This window comes from Dermacentor albipictus, chromosome 3 (assembly GCF_038994185.2).
Source record: "Dermacentor albipictus isolate Rhodes 1998 colony chromosome 3, USDA_Dalb.pri_finalv2, whole genome shotgun sequence".
NCBI classification, from domain to species: Eukaryota; Metazoa; Arthropoda; class Arachnida; order Ixodida; family Ixodidae; genus Dermacentor; species Dermacentor albipictus.
Genome location: NC_091823.1, coordinates 139,335,943 through 139,355,298, shown reverse-complemented (window position 1 = coordinate 139,355,298; position 19,356 = coordinate 139,335,943). Strand labels below are relative to the sequence as shown.

Genomic DNA, 19,356 nt, shown 5'->3' with positions numbered 1-19,356 from the left:
TCCATACGTCAGCAAAATCAGAGTCCTTGGGATATTCATTGAGAGCAACGGCTCTAACGCCGCTACAATGGAGAAGATCGTGACAAATTCGAACAATGCCTTGAATCTCATACGACGCGTAGCCAACAGACAACACGGCCTTAAGGAAGAAAATCTCCTCAAGCTAACACACGCCTTTGCGCTATGCCACTTCACCTACGAGGCGGCCATGCACAGATGGAAGGTAGCGGAGAAGGACAAACTCAATGTACAACTGAGGAAGCTAGTCAAACTAGCGCTGGCCAAGAACACCGAGACAGAGCTGCTGCTGCAACTGGGGGTACACAACACACTTGAAAAAATCGCCGAAGCTCAAGAACGGGCTCAATGGACAAGACTCTCTGGAACCAAACCGGGTAGAGAAATCCTAGCCAAACTAGGTCATAACACCGCAGTAATCGAGAATCTATATCAAAGCGTTCCGACGGACACACGCAACTCCTACACAGTTCGCCCACTGCCGCGGAACATGAACCCCGCGCACCATCAACCCAGAAGGCTGGCACGCTGATCGTTCATCCTGCGTGAAATACGTGATAAGTAGATCCTAGCCTGTTTCGTTGACGCGGCACAGTACCCAACCAGGAAGGCCTTCCTTGCCACCACGATCAATAAGCAAGGTCAAGTGAGAAACGCTCTCACAGTCAAGACCCACAAGTCCGAGATAGCAGAACAGGTTGCCATCGCACTCACGCTCACAGACCCGACCACCACCCACGTCTACAGCGATTCACGCTCGGCCGTCAAAGCCTTTCAGAACGGAGCAGTTCCAAGATAAGCACAACAAATAATTAATAGATCCGCACCGCTGCAGCATCACACCATCTGCTGGTTCCCGGCACACCTCGGAGAGATCGAGGACGCCCCTCACAATCTCTGTGAGATGGCTCACAGGAGCGCGCGAGACCTAACCTTCCGCGACGCCACCTATTCTGGTCGTGACCATCCCAGCGAGAATCGGGACCCTCCCTCCGCATATAACGAGATCATAAAGCACTTTTATCTAAACCGCAGAATATACAGCACACCTCCCAATAAGCTCACCAGGCCTCAAGCCCTGACGTTCAGAATGCTTCAAACAAACATGTACCCCACGCAGAACAGACTACATCACTACATGCCTGACCTATACAAAACATCATATTGCGAAAATTGCCATAGCACACTAGAAGTACATCACTTGCTCTGGCCGTGTGATTCGACCCACGCAAACAAGGATCAAGACTCCGCCAGGCTACAAGACGCATTACGCAGCACGGACCTGGCGGAGCAGCTCTGGGCCGTCCACCGAGCCCACGATGTGGCCAGGGTGTTACAACTCCCGGTCCCAACGTGGGAGTAGCCCGCTCTATGGGACCTTGCGCCCCGTAGCTCGCAGGACCTTTCTATAATGTTAAACCATCCATCCACACATTCTATCATGGGCGGAAACCAATTAGCCCGCGAACGCGTTTAACTAAATTAACGAGCATGGCGTCACGCGCGCACAGGTAACCTTAAACGCAACTCCCTCGATGAGCGCGGGAAGTTGCTGTAAAAATTCTGGAGTGAGGGATCAGGGCAGCAGCAATCGAATTTATCTTCAGGCATCTCTCACTTCACAGTGAACGAAACGTCGAAAGCAAAACGCATACGAAGCGGCCGGCACTACGCGCATTGTGCAAACGTCGCGGATCCCTTTGAAGATGAGGCCCGCGTGGGCGCGCACTTTGGCCACGTCGCAGATTGGTTTCGAGACACACGAGGACCGGCTACCCGTCCCTACGGCGTCCGCCAAATGCGTCCACTACACCGTCCGCAATTCGCGTGACCAACGCCGTAGTAGGCGCCGCAGTTGTCTCCGCTTTGTACGGAGCGGCGGGCGACGAGGACACCCAAGCACACTAGCAGCCGCCTTGAAAGAACGCCCCACCTCCCTCGCGTGACCACACATCCGGGCACGCATTGAGCCGAGTTCCTCGCACGCGCACGCGAGATTGAGCCGCGTTCGCAGGCTCACCCTCACATGCTTTCACTCATAGGGTACCTCACGGTGAAACCGACGCCGACAGCGATGACGATGGCAAAAATGCGTCTGCAGTGTCCATGTAATTGCTATCGGAATAAAAAAATTCTGAAAGCTTGATATTCCATTATGAATATGCTGAATGTGACTGCTGCAATGTGACGGGATAATTATGAGCGAAAAAATTGTTCGTGGTGTGTGAGAAGACCCAAATGTGCCACGCAGCTCGTATGTGAAACAGCAAAAGAAGCAGTATGATTTAACAGTACACGTAATATGATAAATAATAATTTAGCAAGGTGGATGAAAATTTTATAAAAAATAATTTTTCATCCATTCCCCCCTCCCCCCGCCTACGGTAGCAAGATGGTATAAAATAAATCCCAGTTAAAAAACACAACAGTAAATATCAGTCTGTCGTATTTTGGGACGTTATGTTGTCTTTTGTTTGTTGTCTGACGTTCATGATCAATATTTATTTCAAAAATCAACAGATAGCTATCTAGGAATACGTAATCTTGTTAGTGTAAAAATAAAATAAATATGGAAAGTAAAATAATCGTAAACCTCAGCCGGGGATTCCAAGTTTCGCCCTAACGCTTGTGACCCAATATTCTACCACTCCACCACGCTGAACGTCAGTAAACTTGTACATTTTGATCATGTCAATAGCAAGCATCTCTCTCTGCGCTGGTGTTTACATTTGTATGTTGAGAGCGAAGGTGGGCTTTCACTCTGCCACATCAACTGGTGCCTCTTTAAAAGAGCATCGAGAAATACTCCGTGAAGTTCTTAACATCGATTTTCCGATTCATATCAGTCAAGGAATTCAGGAAAAGACAAACATGACCGGGGACGCTTTAAGGGTTGTTAGAGCTAATTCCAACAGCTATCTCTCGCTATTTGCACCTTTGAGCGCGCATATAATGTTTGGGTTCAGTGCAGAATTGCTACATAAACATTCTTGGGTAACTGCTCATTTAGACAGCCTACCCGTTTTTCACAGTAGCGCCTGTGCCAGAACAGGTGGCGCCTGTAGGTAGCGTAGTTAGCTCGAGTGTTTCATCTGTGCCCGCGTGAGAGAGATTATCACACAACTCTGTAGACCCAAAACACCCGAAACCCAAAACATTTTCCGCCTGGCAAAAGCTTACGTAAATTTGTGGGAAATTAACTATTGTGTCAGCTTAACAGTACGTGCAAGTGCACGAGCCTGTGCATAAGATCTTACAAAATAAAACAAAATGGAGACGATGCCGTAGCCATAGATGCGTACATTACGATCAGCGTCCGATTTTGAGGAAGCCTGTAGGGATATGCTGGTTCCTCGTCTTCGCCGAAGAATTACGACAATTGTCTGCTGTGATTTTAATACCAGTGTCGGTGCTATCAACATTGCCTGATTCAGGGAACGCACTACTGAAAATCGCACAGGAAAAAAAGTACAATGTACACCCCTATGTAAAACATCTGAACTTGTATAGTTGCGATAGAAAGTGGCACATTTCTAACGCCGCGATAGAGTGTCTATCGTCGCTACAGAAACATCCCGCTGAAATGTCGGACTCGCTGTCACAATACGAAGCTGTTGCGACCTCATAGCAATTGATGCTACAGAACATTTCTATTGCGACTTTCGAGCTTTTAGTCACCGAGACAGAATGTTCGTCTTTCTCCGTCACCGACGTATGGCGATGCAGAAAGAGCATGGCGTATGGCAGGGAAAAAAATTTGCGGTCACTTTGACTCCTGCTGTTTTTTTTTTATTTTTTTGCAACCGCGTTTCTGCTGCTTTTTTTTCAGCAGTGTTTTGATTTCAATTGCTATTCGCGTTCCGGTTGGTGATCGTGGTTATCATGGGAAATGGTGTCTGTATTGTGACCAAGCTTGACTGACTTCGAACGAGACAAAGAGGGAACGGCCGATTTGGCGCTTTGTGCAGCTTCAAGACAGAGAACTACTGAGAAGTTTGTGACGTAAACCCGCAACAGCAGGACAGAAATTGTGGGAGCGGAGTTATGTTTGCATTGAAGGACATTATGCCCAAGCGTTCTCTTGTGAAGTTGCCTCCGCGCTGTCGATAAAACGCACCCGATGAGTGCAAGTATGACTGCTTTTACTTAAACCACTCGTACTCAAGGCAATAGCGTATCTGAAGCATACAATTTAAGGCAGCACAAGTCTGTGCGACACAAATTGTTATTGCTTCATCTTGTTATAAGCAGAAATGCACAAAATACCGCATGTGCCTCTTTCCGATTATCCCATAATAAATATTTTCTTAGAGGAGAAGCATTATCATACACGTGCGGCAGAACGCACATGGTAGAGCTCTTATAGATCATGCAGCTGATGAAAACAAGCGTTTCTGTTTCTTGTAACTAGTTTTAGAAGCGGAGGGTACTATTCGGTTTGTTGAATTTGTAGCATCTGGTCAATGAATAAGCACTAATGCCTGCGTTTCCTGTGCTATCCTCATTTTACGTACACGCTACGCAAAGTCTCATTCTTCTGAAAATTCAGTGTTCAGCAGTTGATTACCACCTTTAGTGTTTTTTTGCCTTGCGTATTTGAATTTGCTGTGTTACAGCCTGTGGAAGCACGTTTTGTTAACTTTGTTTTCAAGTTCAAGCAACTGTCACATTTTTTAGTTGCGCTGTACTTCTTGGTTTCGATTGCTTAGGAACCTGAAACACGAGCGTCATCTAGATAAAATTTGTGTCATTCTTTTGCATGATGTCAGCCTTGTAAAGAGTAGCTCATCAAAAAAATTTTCTCCCGTGCTGCAAAATAGTGCTTGTGGCGGATCTGAATTTATCGTTAATTAGTGTCCCTGACTTTCGGAATTGCACCATCTCGCTTCCCCGAAAAAGAAAACCTAGCATCTGCAGGATAACTTAACTGATCTGGCTGGTGATTAGTCTTTGTTTGTTTTCATAGACGTTTAATTATATCACGTTGACTTCTCGCCACAATATTGAATTGCATTATTGCATCGCATTGAAAAATATGGCGAAATGAACGCCATGTTTTCCAGAACCATAAACATGAAACCGCTATGTATTGCGCAAAAAAAGGCGTTCAGCTTTTATTCTTCTTCGACAGATATACCAAATTCTTGTTTTGGAGAGCATGGTCATCAATATGATATGTGAAGTCATCCGTTGCCCATAATGTGTAACTGTAGAGACGTGAGCTTTCTTAAGGCCCACAATTTGTAATGCAGTCATTTGGTAGAAATTCTAGTCAGAAATTTAAGCAGTTTTTGTGGTATCCTGAAGTTACTTTAGCATGAACAAGTGTATGTACATTATGAAGCACATACTTTTCTTAGTTGATCTCAGTTTATTGGAATAATTATAGTAATGCACTCTTTACTGTATTTCTCAACATCACCCATGTGGCAGTTTGCATCATCGTTTGACCTATAGTGGGATCCGAGTAGACAAGCCGCTACATTGCATTTTGTTGCTTGGTCCATTGCTGAACATCTGCAAGCCCCATAGAAGCGAACAGCCATATGTATTAAATGAAATGAACTCATTGTTCCGATTTTCATAAGTCATCTAAGCTGAAGCTACAACCAGAGAAGAAACAGCATATTTCCTGCAAACATTTACTGCTGCATAACGTCGGGAGCTTACATGCGAGCGGTGACGGTCTAGAATATGGATGGTTTTATGTGCTGCATAGAATAACTTCGTCAGTAGCACTACTGCGTGCGTTTGTAGGATGCGAGTGGACGGCGTTTTGGTAATCTTATCCGAACAGAATAACGGTAATTGGTAATCTTATCCTAGAATAACGGTAATTTATTCTTTTACAAATTGACACTCACATTTAGCAGAAACTATTAAGGGCACGTGCAGCGTCAATAAATATGGATGAAAAAGCGAAACTTGGACAAGAAATAAAATGGTGTCAGCTACAAGGTCAAGGTAAATTGGTGCAGTCAAAATTCATTTGTTCGTCATGTTTGAGCTGTTAGGGTGTCGGAAAACGGGCAAAGGTCTCAGCCCGATTAGTGCAACAAATTCTGCAGTGAATCAGGACATAAAGGCTGGAGCTCTTCGCCACTCGTACAACAATGCAAGCGTAGCACATACAGCACACTTGAAAAGACAGTTGTTGTGTGCGCATTTGTTGGCAGCCTGGTTCCTGCAAAGGAGAAGAGGCTGGTGAAAACATGCTGTTATGTTCAGGCAGATCAAATTTATCTTAAGTACTTTGCCGTTCCAAACCAAACCTCCCAAACATTGCACTCGACCTTTTCAGATTCCATTAAAAAAAAATTGTGGTGAATCATTTTACTACTTTATTTGTTCTCGTGAACTACTGTTGCAAAAAAAACATTTTTGCTGCCTCTTACAGTGATACGAATGTTGCGGTGGTGGGTGAAACCTACATTGCAAAAAAGAACCCCACAAATATACAAAACTACACAGAAGACCTTACAACTCTGCTCACTTCTATAACAGGAATCGTGCCTACTTAATCCCGCCTATTAACGGCCGCTACCTTTTTCCCACAGTGTGATTGTGGTGGAACAATACCGTGATCATGCGCAGAGTTTACCAACTTTCCGAAAATTCTAGAAGTTTTGTATACACAACTTAAGGGACTGACTGTATAGTTGGTAGTAAAGTCCTTGATAAATCTAGTGAACAAAATAGGCCAGTAGTTTCGAACTGAATGAGGCGCAAACATACAAAATAAAATGAAACGGCTCGCGTACAGGCATATATATATAATGGCGATGCGCTGCAATTAAAATTTATGGTTCAATACATTTGGAAGGACGTACAGAATAGCTTTCATTCTATTTTTCAATATGTTCGATGGGAGTAGTTCTTGTTTTAGGTGAGAAAAATAAATACTTGTTGGGCGTCCATCTTGTGCAAATAAGCGCCGGTCCGCAAGTCCGCTTCATTGTGCCGCGCGCTTCTCCAGGGAAAAGGAAAAATATAGCGGCCTCACAGCTAAGATGGTATGCTGATTTGTGTTCTCAGCTGATGGCTTTTTGATCATACTAATCCTACATGCATTCTTCGGGTTAGCATGGCGCCGCCGATGAAGTAGGTGCGAGAAAAAAAAAGTTAGATAGTTGGCTTAGAAAGATATTGTCATAGCAAAAGTGCATGTGGAAACACTGAGCTATCTATAGTCGATGCTTTCAGACTGCTTCTACATCGCTTCTTGACCCGCGTGGTTCGCGCTACGGAGGCGAATGTCTCTTTGGTTTCTTCAGCCCAGCTTCTGCACAGGTGAACTTTGCTCTAGAGGTCGCATCGCTGACACAGCCCGTGAGATGCACGGTTCGTCTTTCCGTCGCATCTCCTGGTGGCACGTAGCACAAATATTGCGAATGGTGCGAGTACAACACTGTGTTGTCATATTTTACACGGAACGCCTGTGCTCTTATAAAGGCAGCCGCTTGGTCTGTACAACTAAATGTGGAAGTGTTCAGGCCTACCAGGAAGTGTTGGGCGAAGCCGAAGTATATCTTCCATCCTGGGAGGTCACCACAGAACGATGCACTAAAACTGCTAACTTGATTAAAATAAGCACATACAGAAAAGAAATATAGCTCACGCTGTAAAAAGGCAGTGGCCTGCGACCAGCGGAGCCACTAGTTGTTTTCTACTGAAGATTAAGCCACATCTGAGATGACGTAATGCTCAATGTTTGCAGCCGTGAAGCGTGTATTACACCAGAGGGCGTCGTAGGATTCAGTTTGGTTTTCGTGCGATCGTGGATGCAGGGAACGGGAAGAGACAAAGATATGGAAGGACGATGTCCCCAAACAATTACTCAGCTGACATCGGATGCAGCACGCATGGCGAGAAAGAATGTAGGGCATACCATTTGACTGCCTAAGTTTTAGGACGATTCTGTGGTACCTTTTAACGCAGGCAAGAAGACGCTAATATTTATTATCCTAGTATGGCCGATATGATGCAAAAAAGACGTCATACTGTACGGCCAGTGCTTCTGCACCTGAATGCTGTGCCTGTGAATTGGTAAGCATAAAGAATTTTAAAGCAATCTTATTTTTGGGTTTATGAAAGTACTTGTATAGTATAACTGATCTTTCGTCCTCACAGGTTGATCGACCACCTCTATGTTCAGCATTCGGTCAGTAGTATGCGCTGCAGGCTCAAAACAATGATCGTAATTGCCACTGAATTTTCCGAGAACCTAGACACGCTACAAGATCTCAAGTTTCAACACTTCGTGAAGTTAGAACAAGCAAAGTGCTTAAGAGAGCTCAAAACGAGCCTACCGGGTGATGAATTTATTCTTAATCGCACCAAATAATTGCTTTCCCTTCAAAAAATGCTCCCAAATTGTATCACTGAGGTAATACGCAAGCGACGTTTCATCCCTTCGTCGCACAGAATCGCGCCGTAGAATCTGGTGCCCATCATGCTAAATTCCGCGTCATTGAGGACTGTACTTATCATAATTCTTTAGTTTTCAGACGGTGCGTCATCACAGTACAAGAACAAGAAAAATGTTCAAGGTCTGCGTTATCGTGAAAACCATTTTAATATATCTGCAGAACAGAAATTTTGTGCAACCTTTCATGGCAAGAGCGCCTCTAACCGGGTTTGCGGCACCGTGAATTTTATGGCAGAGGCCCTACAAGGGACATATACATGCACCCCATCTGCTCAACAATTGCTGTGTGCGCGAGAGAGAAAGATCGAAAAGAAAAACGTTAAACTGCAAGCAAGGTTAGATTCTGCGATCTCTCTCAAAGTTAGGGGTACCTTTTCACAATTTCGTGCCATCATCACACATGACTGTTAATTGTGGGCTCACCTCATACTCCGCCACACGTGCGTTGTAAGGGTCTCAAAGACCGTCGGTAAGGCAGTGAAGACTGGAACCTTTTGAAAGCGACAAAACCAGGCACACGATATGAGTCCTAGGAGTCATGCTGCGCCTGTCCTAGCTGCACCTATGTGGCGACGTGTGAGCAAAAAGCTGCTCCCAGGAATGTCGTTCGTGGCTACCATGTTTCTATGTTCCCGGAATTGTGAGACCGTAAAACCGCGCACGATACTATCAGCCGCATGGTTGCCGCATTCTTCAGTTGCCCCGGAGAAGTGACCACTGCTGTGAAGCGCACTTACGGACCGGCGCTTATATGTACGGCCCAAAGTGGACGCTCTAAATAAATATAATTTCCTCGCTTAAAACAAGAATACTCCGATTAGGCCATCAGAAATACATTTTTTAGTACACGCTTCAAAATTAATTTGACCATTCATAATTACTTAAAGCGTTCCATTATTATTTACGCGCCTGAACATCGGGCATTTTCACCTTTTTCAATGTTTGGACTTCTTCCATATTGAAACTACTTTCGAATGGACTTCAGTACTTTTTTAACACGCTCTACGCCATTGTTTAATCAGCACCATATTTATTCGGTGCTTGTTCTTCATGCAGGTATGTTACTATTATGATGCCGAGTGTATCCGATCTGATGATCGCTTTCAGCTGCTGCTCCCTTGCCCACAAAGTGTTGTATGCTGCTGGTCGCGTGCATTGTATTGCGCAAGTTGTCTCCTCTTAAGGGGAGATCTGGAAATCAACCCTGGCCCGGCCCTCGGTCTAGGTCTAGGCATGCTCTCGATGAGAAAGGTTCCGCTCTCGACGAGAATGATGATGCTAGCCCTTCATTTGATAGCCATGACAACAACGGCCCTTCGGTATCCGAAATGTTCTCCAGATAATTGGAGGGCCAACTCAGTTGGCACGAGATGTTGCGGAAATTAAGTCAATTCAACACTCAGTTGCGCGTCGCTTTGATGTTTTAGAGACACGTGTTCATGCACTAGAGCCCACTCCTATGTCCAAAGACTCTAGTTTACTGTGTGATTTACGTGCTGGAATAAATGCCTTGGCTTCTAGGGTAACGGGCTTGATCTTAAAAATGACAGTATTGAAAATCATTCTCGTAAAAAGAATCTGATAATACACGTATTTTCGAAGTCCAGGATGAAAACGCTACCACTCTGATGTCTGCAGTTTCATCTGTATTTACTGAGCACTTGAAGACTAGCTGCCCTCATAATGAACGCTGCCACAGCTTGGTAGAGCACGCACGGGTTACATTCGTCCCGTCATTCTAAAGCTTTCTATCTTCAACGACAGAACCGAAATTCTTGAGAACATCTCAAAACTGAAGGGCTCAAATTTTGTCAGTAAAGAAGTTTTCCCTTCTACTGATCGGTTAATTCGGAAAAAAATCTGGGACGCGTCAGCCTCTTTTCAGGACAGCGGTTCTGTTGTGAAGTTGAGATATGATCATGCTTTCATTAACAAGCTTCGTTATAACTGGGATGACAGTTCAAACTCATTAGTAATCGCACCCGCTCAACGTGTTTCTTCTGTGCCTGGCCATTTGACTTCCGTTCCATCCGCTTCCTGAATTCATCCTGGCCGTTTCGGAACCTTGTTGCCTTCAATATAAACGCTCGTAGTATTGTTAAAAAGTTTCCCCATTTATTGTCCCATATATCTGTTCGTTCCCCGCATGTTATCGGCACGACAGAGACAGAGTTCACTCCACCGGCTTTTATTGCCGTGCGCTTAGACAGGAATTGTGAAACTGGTGTCGGCGTGGTACTTCTTGTCCGGTCGGATCTACGATTCTGTCTTGCCTTCTCCTCCAGAAACAGAATCCATGTGGTGAAAAATTTACCTACATAATCGGTGTAGTGTGATTAGTGTTATATATCGTCCTCCTGGCTCTACTCTTGATGTCCTTCATGCTGTTGCAAAGTCCATGAGCGAGATTAACATTGCTTCATCGAGTCTTATCTATAAGGGTGACTTCAACGCCCGTGGCATCCACTGGCCGTCATTGTCTGCAGTCGGTCGCGACACAGCTATTTGTAAAGAACTAATAAACATTTCCTTGTCCGTTGGTCTCATCCAGGTTGTTCCTAGTGCAACCAGATTAAACTCCGTCCTTGACTTAGTTTTTTTAAGCGCTAACCTAGCCGAACGTGACTTTTCTTGCAAGGTAATTGATGGTATTGCAGACCATAAAGGCGTTTTAGTGTCACTCTCTTGTCCAATTTCTTAATCCCCCTACACGTTTACTAATTTCCCTGATTTCCCTCGTGCGGACAAATTGATTACTGATGTCTTATCTGATCATTTCGATGCGTTTAGTGCCCTTTCAGATAACCAGGATGTCAACTGCCTTGCTAATTACTTTGAGCGTCTTGTCAAATCATGTATCGAACGTTTTGTGCCTAATAAAAGTAAGAAAAAAAATCCCAACATTCCATGGATGGCTCGTGATATCTTCCATTTGTCCCGTCGCCTTCGAAGGTTAAGGCGTTCCAGAGGAGGCAGTGATCCCATGTCGTTGGATAGATTTGTTAAGGCAAAGAAAGAACTGAATCTTAAATTGCAAAAGGCCAAGGATTTCTTTTTTCGCGTTCGCCTGCACAATTGGTTAAGAACTGAGCCACGAAAATTTTGGTCGTCTATTTTACCTCGCGATGCTTCATCCACTTCTTTCAGAATAGATAATGACGTCATCAACAACCCGGCGGTGATATCTGATGCTTTCAACAAGTATTTACAGTCCGTGTTTGTTTCCGATAACAACTTAATCCCGACACTTACCCATATGGTTTCTTCTGAAGCAATCAGTGACGTTGACATAAACTGCGAAGGCATCCTCAACCTTATATTAAATCTGGATGTTAAGAAATGCACCGGTCCGGACGGGATACGCAACGCGTTCCTCGTTCGTTATTCCCTTTGGTCATCGAAATATATGTCAGTCATATTCAGAAAGTCCTTATGATCCGCTACTGTACCTTCTTCATGGAAGTTAACCAAAGTGCTCCCTCTTCATAAATCTGGACATAAGCAGTGTTTGTCGAACTACAGGCCCATTTCACTGACGTCACACTCATGCAAAATGCTGGAACACGTCATTCATGAGCACATGACGCTCTTTCTGGAATCAAATAATTTACTGTCTAACATGCAACATGGGTTTAGGCGCAGTTTTAGCACGTTAGCGCAGATAGCTGAGTTCACGCATGACATTTCATTTAACCTTCATGCAGGCAACCAGGTTGATGCCATTTTTATAAATTTCTCGAAGGTATTGGTCGCTGTTTTACATTCCAAACTTATTGCTAAACCTAATGCTGTACTGAATAATCTTCGTTTAGGTAATTGGATTTTGAGCTTTCTCTTGTTTCGCTCCCAGTTCGTCTCTTACAGTTAGACTGACTCTGCTACTCTTGATGTGACATCAGGTGCGCCCCAAAGCTCCGTCCTTGGGCCGCTTCTTTTTTTTTATTATATATAAACGATTTACTACTTCCCTGGTCTTCTAACAACCGTCTTTATGCTGATGACTGCATTCTATATGAAGTGATTACCTCTTCTAACGATCATTTGTTTTCTTGGTTTCTCGATTGGTGTAACACTTGGCAAATGAACATTAATTTCAATAAAACTGTTCTGATGTCTTCCTGCAACAAATCTTCCCCTCTATTTTTAATTACTCGTTCAATGGCCGTGCTGTAGATAAGGTTTCTGAGTATATGTACCCTTATAAAAATTTCTAGCAACATTTTTTAGACAGTCTATAGACTTTTGTTACTAGAACCTACCAACAGTCAATTGAAATTCTACCAAATGTCTTTATACAATCCTACCAACTCTCTAGTAACATCCTAGAAACAATTGGCCACCAACTCCCAATAGAAACATGTTCATAGGATGTCATTAAACTTCCTACCAAATTTCTATGAACATTTGTCTTTATACACCCTAGTAACATTCTTTCAAAAGAGAAATGTTCATATATTTTCTGTTAAATTCCTACCAATCCCCTATTAACAAACTTTCTTTATACACCATATTAACATTCTTTCAAAAGAGAAATGTTCATATATTTTCTGTGGACTTCCTACCGATCCCCTATTAACAAGCTTTCTTTATACACTATATTAACATTCTTTCAAAAGAAAAAATGTTCATATATTTTCTGTTGACTTCCTACCGATCCCCTATTAGCAAGCTTTCTTTATATGCCGTATTAACATTCTTCCAATTGAACAATGTTTGTAAACGTTCTGCCAACTTCCTACCAATCACCTATTAACACGTACATGTCTTTATACAACCTAGTAACATCTTATCAAGAATTGGATTCTATCAAGAATTGGACCCTATCAAGAATTGGCTACCGTACTTCAATTCAAGCATGTTCATAGATGGTCTGTAAACATTCTACTAACCGCCAACCAACACAAGTCTTTTGGCTCTTTAGTAACACTCTGGCAATATTTTACTTCCATGTGCATATGTACTTGCTACTGACGTCTTACTATCCCCCTAGTAACATTTGTCCCACATACGACCTAGTAGCATAGTGTAAAAATGTGTCAGTATGCGTGAACATGTTGGTAAAAGGCGGTATGAAACCCAGAAGGTACATGTACATGGAAAACAAATGCAAGTTTTCACTGAAAGAAGTTTATTCACACAAAAAATATTCACACAGTATTGTGAGAGAAGTAGTAGAGAAATCAATAAAAATAATAAATTAATAATAACTTAGTTGATTACGGCATGGCAACTGTCGCATAATCTCTAGGAAGCATCGATTATAATGTATTCTTTACATTCAGAGCTGATGTCCTGAATGTTTGCAGAATGAACCAACCCTGCACAGAAACAAGATGGTCAGTGTTAACATCACGTTCAGGTTAGCATATCACATACGCAGAACAGCTTTTTAACAAGGTTCAGATGAATCCTAAAATTGTAACCGTCATCCCTGTTTACTTGCAGAGGAGATGGCAAGGATTGGGAACATATTGCAATGCATATCATTTGCTGCGTTGTATTTACTACATATTATTAAAATTAGGAAAGTGTCCAGAATGTTTTCTCTACCAATTATCTGCATAAATGAGTTACTCACTCAAAAAGTTAATTAAATGGTTTATTCATGGTGAAACTTGTAGCGCGCACAATAGACACGGACGCAGAGACGGTGGACACGCGAGCGCTTACTCACAGCTAGTTATTTTTGGAAGGGCTGAACGTAACAGCGCCAGCTAGCTGCACCGAGCATGTGCAAAACGTGTCATCCATTTTTATATAAACAGATTACAGAGCTTCAAGCAGTATTCAAGAATACAAATGCAAAAGCACGCCTTATTACATGGAACGCTTCTGTAATTTGACGTGACCGTTTATTTTTACTCGAAAACAAAATATCAGTGTCAAAATATACCGGTTCACAATGACATTGGTTGCAATGGTTAACAAGCGCGAATGATTTTCTTTCACATTCGCACTTGTCTAACCAGTGCAACCTACGTCATTGTGAACCGTGTCGCTGAAACATATGTAATTGTGAACCATAAAACTATACGCTCAATATTTTACTATCTCTCATCTTGTGCAGCCAGAGTACGAAGGAGCAAAGAATGATTTCATGATCAGACAATATTTAACACACATTAAGTCAATGCGAACACTGTGAAAACGAAGTATTTGTACGCTTCTTGTTTATAGCAACTTCAAGCGAACCGCATGACGCGGGGCAGCTGACAAATGTAAGACAATCGTTCTTAAAACATTTCACGTCGTTACAGTTCGCGCTATAATAACCTGCCAGAATGCGGCGTAGGAAGAAATAAAATAACATCAAAATAAAATGTTTATGAAAAATGATGGAAAAGAACATACCTTTTATTATAGTTTGGAGATAGAGAAAACTTCGGCGCATAGCAGTCTTGAGGAACAGCTATTCGCTACTTGTGCAGTTTAAAACACGGACAGTGCCAATATTGAATCACTTCACACGACACTGCATCGCAGCTGGCAGAGAAGTTCCAGAAACGCTCACATCACGGAACGAAGAAAGCACCGTGGGCTTCGCAAACACCTTGCTGGTTGGCTTGCATTGATGAATTAGCCACAACACATCATAAGAATAAAAAGCAGCAAAACAGCTAGATTGCTGCTACAATACGCCACGAAACACCTACATCGCTCGACCGTACCATGCCGGCGTCGCAAAAGAACTGATGGCGATTGCGATAGTCACCCTCTTTGCCTCGACTCGGCCAACTGTCAAATTTTTGCGCATGCGCGGGAGAGGCATGCTACATTCTTTCCATCCACCTGCTTCGCCTCGACCGCCGCGGAACTAAAGCCCCTCTTTAAGCCGGAACATGCCCCCCCCCCCCCCCCTTCCCCAGTACTTTGCGATGGTTGACTCGCACCTAGACATTCGTCGCCTCTCAGTGAAAGTTGTGGCCGGCCTTTTGTACGCACCCCTTTCTGGGAACTGCACGTAGAGGGAGGAATGCACCTCATGGCCGACGCGACGTTGACAAAAAAAAAAAAAAACTGACAAGACAGCCGGGTCAATTTGTTGGGCATTTAGGGGCTGTATAGTTTTATCTTTCTAGACAATTATTGTTCTGAAAACCGACTTTTTTCTTGAAATGTAATAAACATAGAAAAATATCATATTGGGTAAATTATGTGGTTATTCTATTTTGCGCAAGAGCATCCTTTAGCACTTGCTGCTTTCAAAGACAAAGCTTTGCTCCCTAGCGCCCAGCGGTGAAGCACATTGTAGTACTATTTTTATAGTCAAATACATGTCCAAAGCGTGGCGGCTATGACGTTAGCAGTTTTCAGACGCCCGAACCACGGCAAAAGCATGGCCTTTGATATCCTGGCTCTTGGTATACGGAATGCCATTATTACGGATGTCATGATGACCCGTTGTCGGAACTCAAAATTTTGTCGCCGTGTTGTGGAGCAAGATCACTGAATGTTAAGAGTGCATCATTATTTCTTTTCTATCTGTTTTCACACACAGCAAGCTACCATCGCCATAAAGCACATCAGTTGACATAGTTACTTTGCCTTCACTTTGATGCAATGTCCATTTCCTTTAATGTGCAGGAGCCGTCAGTAGGAGGAAGGGACGAAAGCGTGCGAATAGGAACGCGTAGAAAGCTACATTTTTTATACAGTAAGGGTAATTTAATTATTTTTTCACAGAAAGGTGTTACTTGCACAGAGTTCAGCTTTTCTTTCTATTCGAACTGTGCGCTTCTCAGGTCAGTACTTGCTCTCACTCAGCAGCAGCTGTATTTTGCAGCCTTTTGGACATTTGAGCGGCAACGTTCCAGCGCCGTGTTACCCTGAGTTTCGGCTCTTTTTATTCTTTTTAACTAATATCTTGACACTACTATGCTGACACGTTCGAGCTTAGGGCGTACTATTTATATCGCAGAATGCACTGGCCTTATTATCTCGTTGCAAAGCTAATTGGTGGCATTGCAATAGCAGTGTGTGGTAAGGGCAAATTTGCGCTCCAGCCCCTCGCTACACCACCCGCCTGCCCGCACGCGTGTGGTCGGGTGAAAATTTGCACATTTCGTAGACTGGTACAGACATTTCGGTTTACACTGCATGTGCGAGCCCAGTGTATGCCAAAATTTGTGAACCAGTGGGTGAAATGTACAGTTTTCTGCACGACCGCACGCGTCACGGCTCAAGCGTAAATCGGCCTTTAATTAACCAGCCCGAAAGTCGGGATAAAGCTCTGCAATTGGTGCGCGGCCTGCACAGTAGTCCGCTATCAAACCGGTCAGGTGGTGTAGCGCAAGCAAATTTTCTCGGAGTGTGCTGACGTCACCGCACGCTCACGTAGTCCCGTAGAACCTTTAGAAAGATTAGTTCTAACAGTTTGCGAAGATATTTCTTTAAACATTTTAGTAGCACTCCGTCAACAATTCGCTACCGACTTGGATTGGGACTATGATTTAAAACAAAGAGCTTGACTCCTGAGTATGTCATATGTAGGCATTAATGTGTGTTAGAAAAATTTATCAAAAACTCTCAAGTTACTTCCCATTCTAAATATTTTTCGGCAAACAGTACGAGCTGTGGACCTACTGAGGATACATGTCCTTCAAACAAAAAAATATAGTTCGATGACGTATAGTAAAACATTCTTTACACAAAAGTAACGAGCCTTGTGACGCACTACTAAAGTGGTTATAGAGACAAAAGCTAGAAAAATACATGTTGATGGGGACCTTAAAATATTCTATGTGCAAAAGTAAGAAGGAAGTCTTTTACGGTGTATTAAAAATATTCTTTATACAAAAATAAGAAGGAAGTCTTTTAACGGGGTATTTAAAACATTCCTTATACAAATGTAAGAAGAAAGTCTGTTAACAGTGTATTGAAAATATTCTTTATACAAAAGTAAGAAGGAAGCCTTTTAACGGTGTATTTAAAACATTCTTTATACAAAAGTAAGAAGAAAGTCTGTTTACAGTGTATTGAAAATATTATTTATACAAAAGTAAGAAGAAAGTCTGTTAACGGTGTATTGAAAATATTCTTTATACAAAAGTAAGAAGGAAGTCTGTTAACAGTGTATTGAAAATATTCTTTATACAAAAGTAAGAAGAAAGTCTGTTAACGGTGTATTGAAAATATTCTTTATACAAAAGTAAGAAGGAAGTCTTTTGACTGTGTATGAACAAATGTTACTAGAATGTAAATGTAAATAGACTGTCAATAAAGTAAATAGAAAGTTGGTAGGAGTTCTAAAGAATGTTAACGTTCATTTTTATAAGGGTATCTCGGTGTCATATTACGCATAACATGTCATGGTCTAAACACGTTGATTACATATGCAGTAAACTACTAAAAAAATTAGGTTACTTGCGCGAACGCTAAGCCTATCTCCTAACGACACAAGCTTACTAATGTATAAATCTCTAATCCGCCTTGCTCTTGGTTATGCATGTGTAGCTTGGAGCCCGCATAAGCAGTTAGAGATGAATAAGCTAGAAGCAATACAGAAAAAAACTGTGCGATTTATATGTCATCGTTACGATCGCGACTTTTCACCCTCTTCAACACTTTCTTCCTTTAACCTAAACACGCTCTCTTCACGTCGCCATGTCGAATCATTAAAATTCTGGCATTCAATTGTAAATTCTTTGCTTAGGCTCTCAAATTATAATTACATTACCTTCGCGCCAGGATCATCAACGAGAAGACCATGGCCTAAACTTGATACCCTACTACGCCCGTAGTAACACGTGCAAATTCAGCCTTTTTCCCCGCTCAATTGAAGACTGGAATTCATTACTTGGGTCCATTGGCTCATGCTCATCCCCAATTTTCGCAACCGCCATCCTAGATGCATAGTCGTTCTCACCTATGCCCGGCAGCATTTGTATAACTTCTTGCGTGTTTTCCTTTCATCAGTGCGCTTTTGTAAAAGTGTTCACTTGTGTTTACCGCCGTATACTTCAATGCATTTTCTGTATACCTTTCCTCACCCCACTTCCTGCTATAGAGCAAGTTGCGCTGCGCTATGTATAAATAAAAAATAAATAAAATACTTGTGTATAGTGTCTCTAAGATTTCTAAAATTTCCAGCAGGTCAGAATCAACCCGTCATCTCCATATTTGTTCACCACAAAGCACATCGGGAAATAAGGGGCCGTATAACGCAAATCTATTCCAATATATTTTTATTCCAATCTCCTAACGTCAAATTTGCGTAGCCGCCTACGCAAGCATTGGACGGTCACCCGCAGGTTTGTCTGAAAAGACCAATCAAATGCTCCCCTTGTTCATAGGAAGTAATTTTCGTTTGCTTGAAAAACGAATAACATTGCCTGCACTAAGCGGCTTCTCTTACCTAACTGGCTCACAAGAGGCTAGCAGCACACACAAGTGGAGAGGGATTCGATGGAACTGAGCCACTGCACTGACTATCGATAACCGGATGAAGAGGGTGGTGACGGCGTCTGCGAGTGGTCCACTTTCTGTTACTTAGCTTGCGGTGACTCGTCGACAATCGCGGCGGCATGCAACGGAAGCTTAAGATTGACGCTAAAACAGATCCTCAGCAAAGAGTTGGCAGAAGGAGGTCGTAAACATGCCGAAAGTTCTCGAAAACGTTACGCGGCCACGCAAAAAAGCTCTATGACATGCGAAAAAACCAATGCTCCCCGGCAGGGGCGAGTAGCTAGTGCCGGAGCGATCGGCGGCAGCCATCTTTTATTCCTTTCGGAACGGGGTAGCCTGCAGCTGTTCAGAAGAAAATTCAGTTTAGTTCGGCATATTAATGCATCTTTAACGCATACGCGTCAATTGACTGTGTTAAGTTTTTGCGGTTTTGTGACGTCGTGTGAGAGGCACGTAAAGTGGGTGCAGCCCGAAAACGTTTGACCAACAGCCGAGGCTAATGGCAA

At 43.0% G+C, this 19,356-nt stretch overlaps 1 protein-coding gene across 11 annotated transcripts in view; it reads right to left on the bottom strand.

The window, feature by feature from the left end:
* LOC135917740 (uncharacterized) overlaps positions 1–19,356 on the bottom strand; it is a 224,577-nt gene that overhangs the window by 158,654 nt on the left and 46,567 nt on the right. Inside the window, exon 6 of one of the 11 annotated variants that reach the window (XM_070536088.1) lies at positions 6,151–6,202. The exons of the other annotated variants lie outside the window; for them this stretch is intronic. Coding sequence (XP_070392189.1) covers positions 6,151–6,202 — 52 coding nt within the window. The remainder of the gene's footprint in view (positions 1–6,150; positions 6,203–19,356) is intronic. 11 annotated transcript variants of the gene reach the window in all.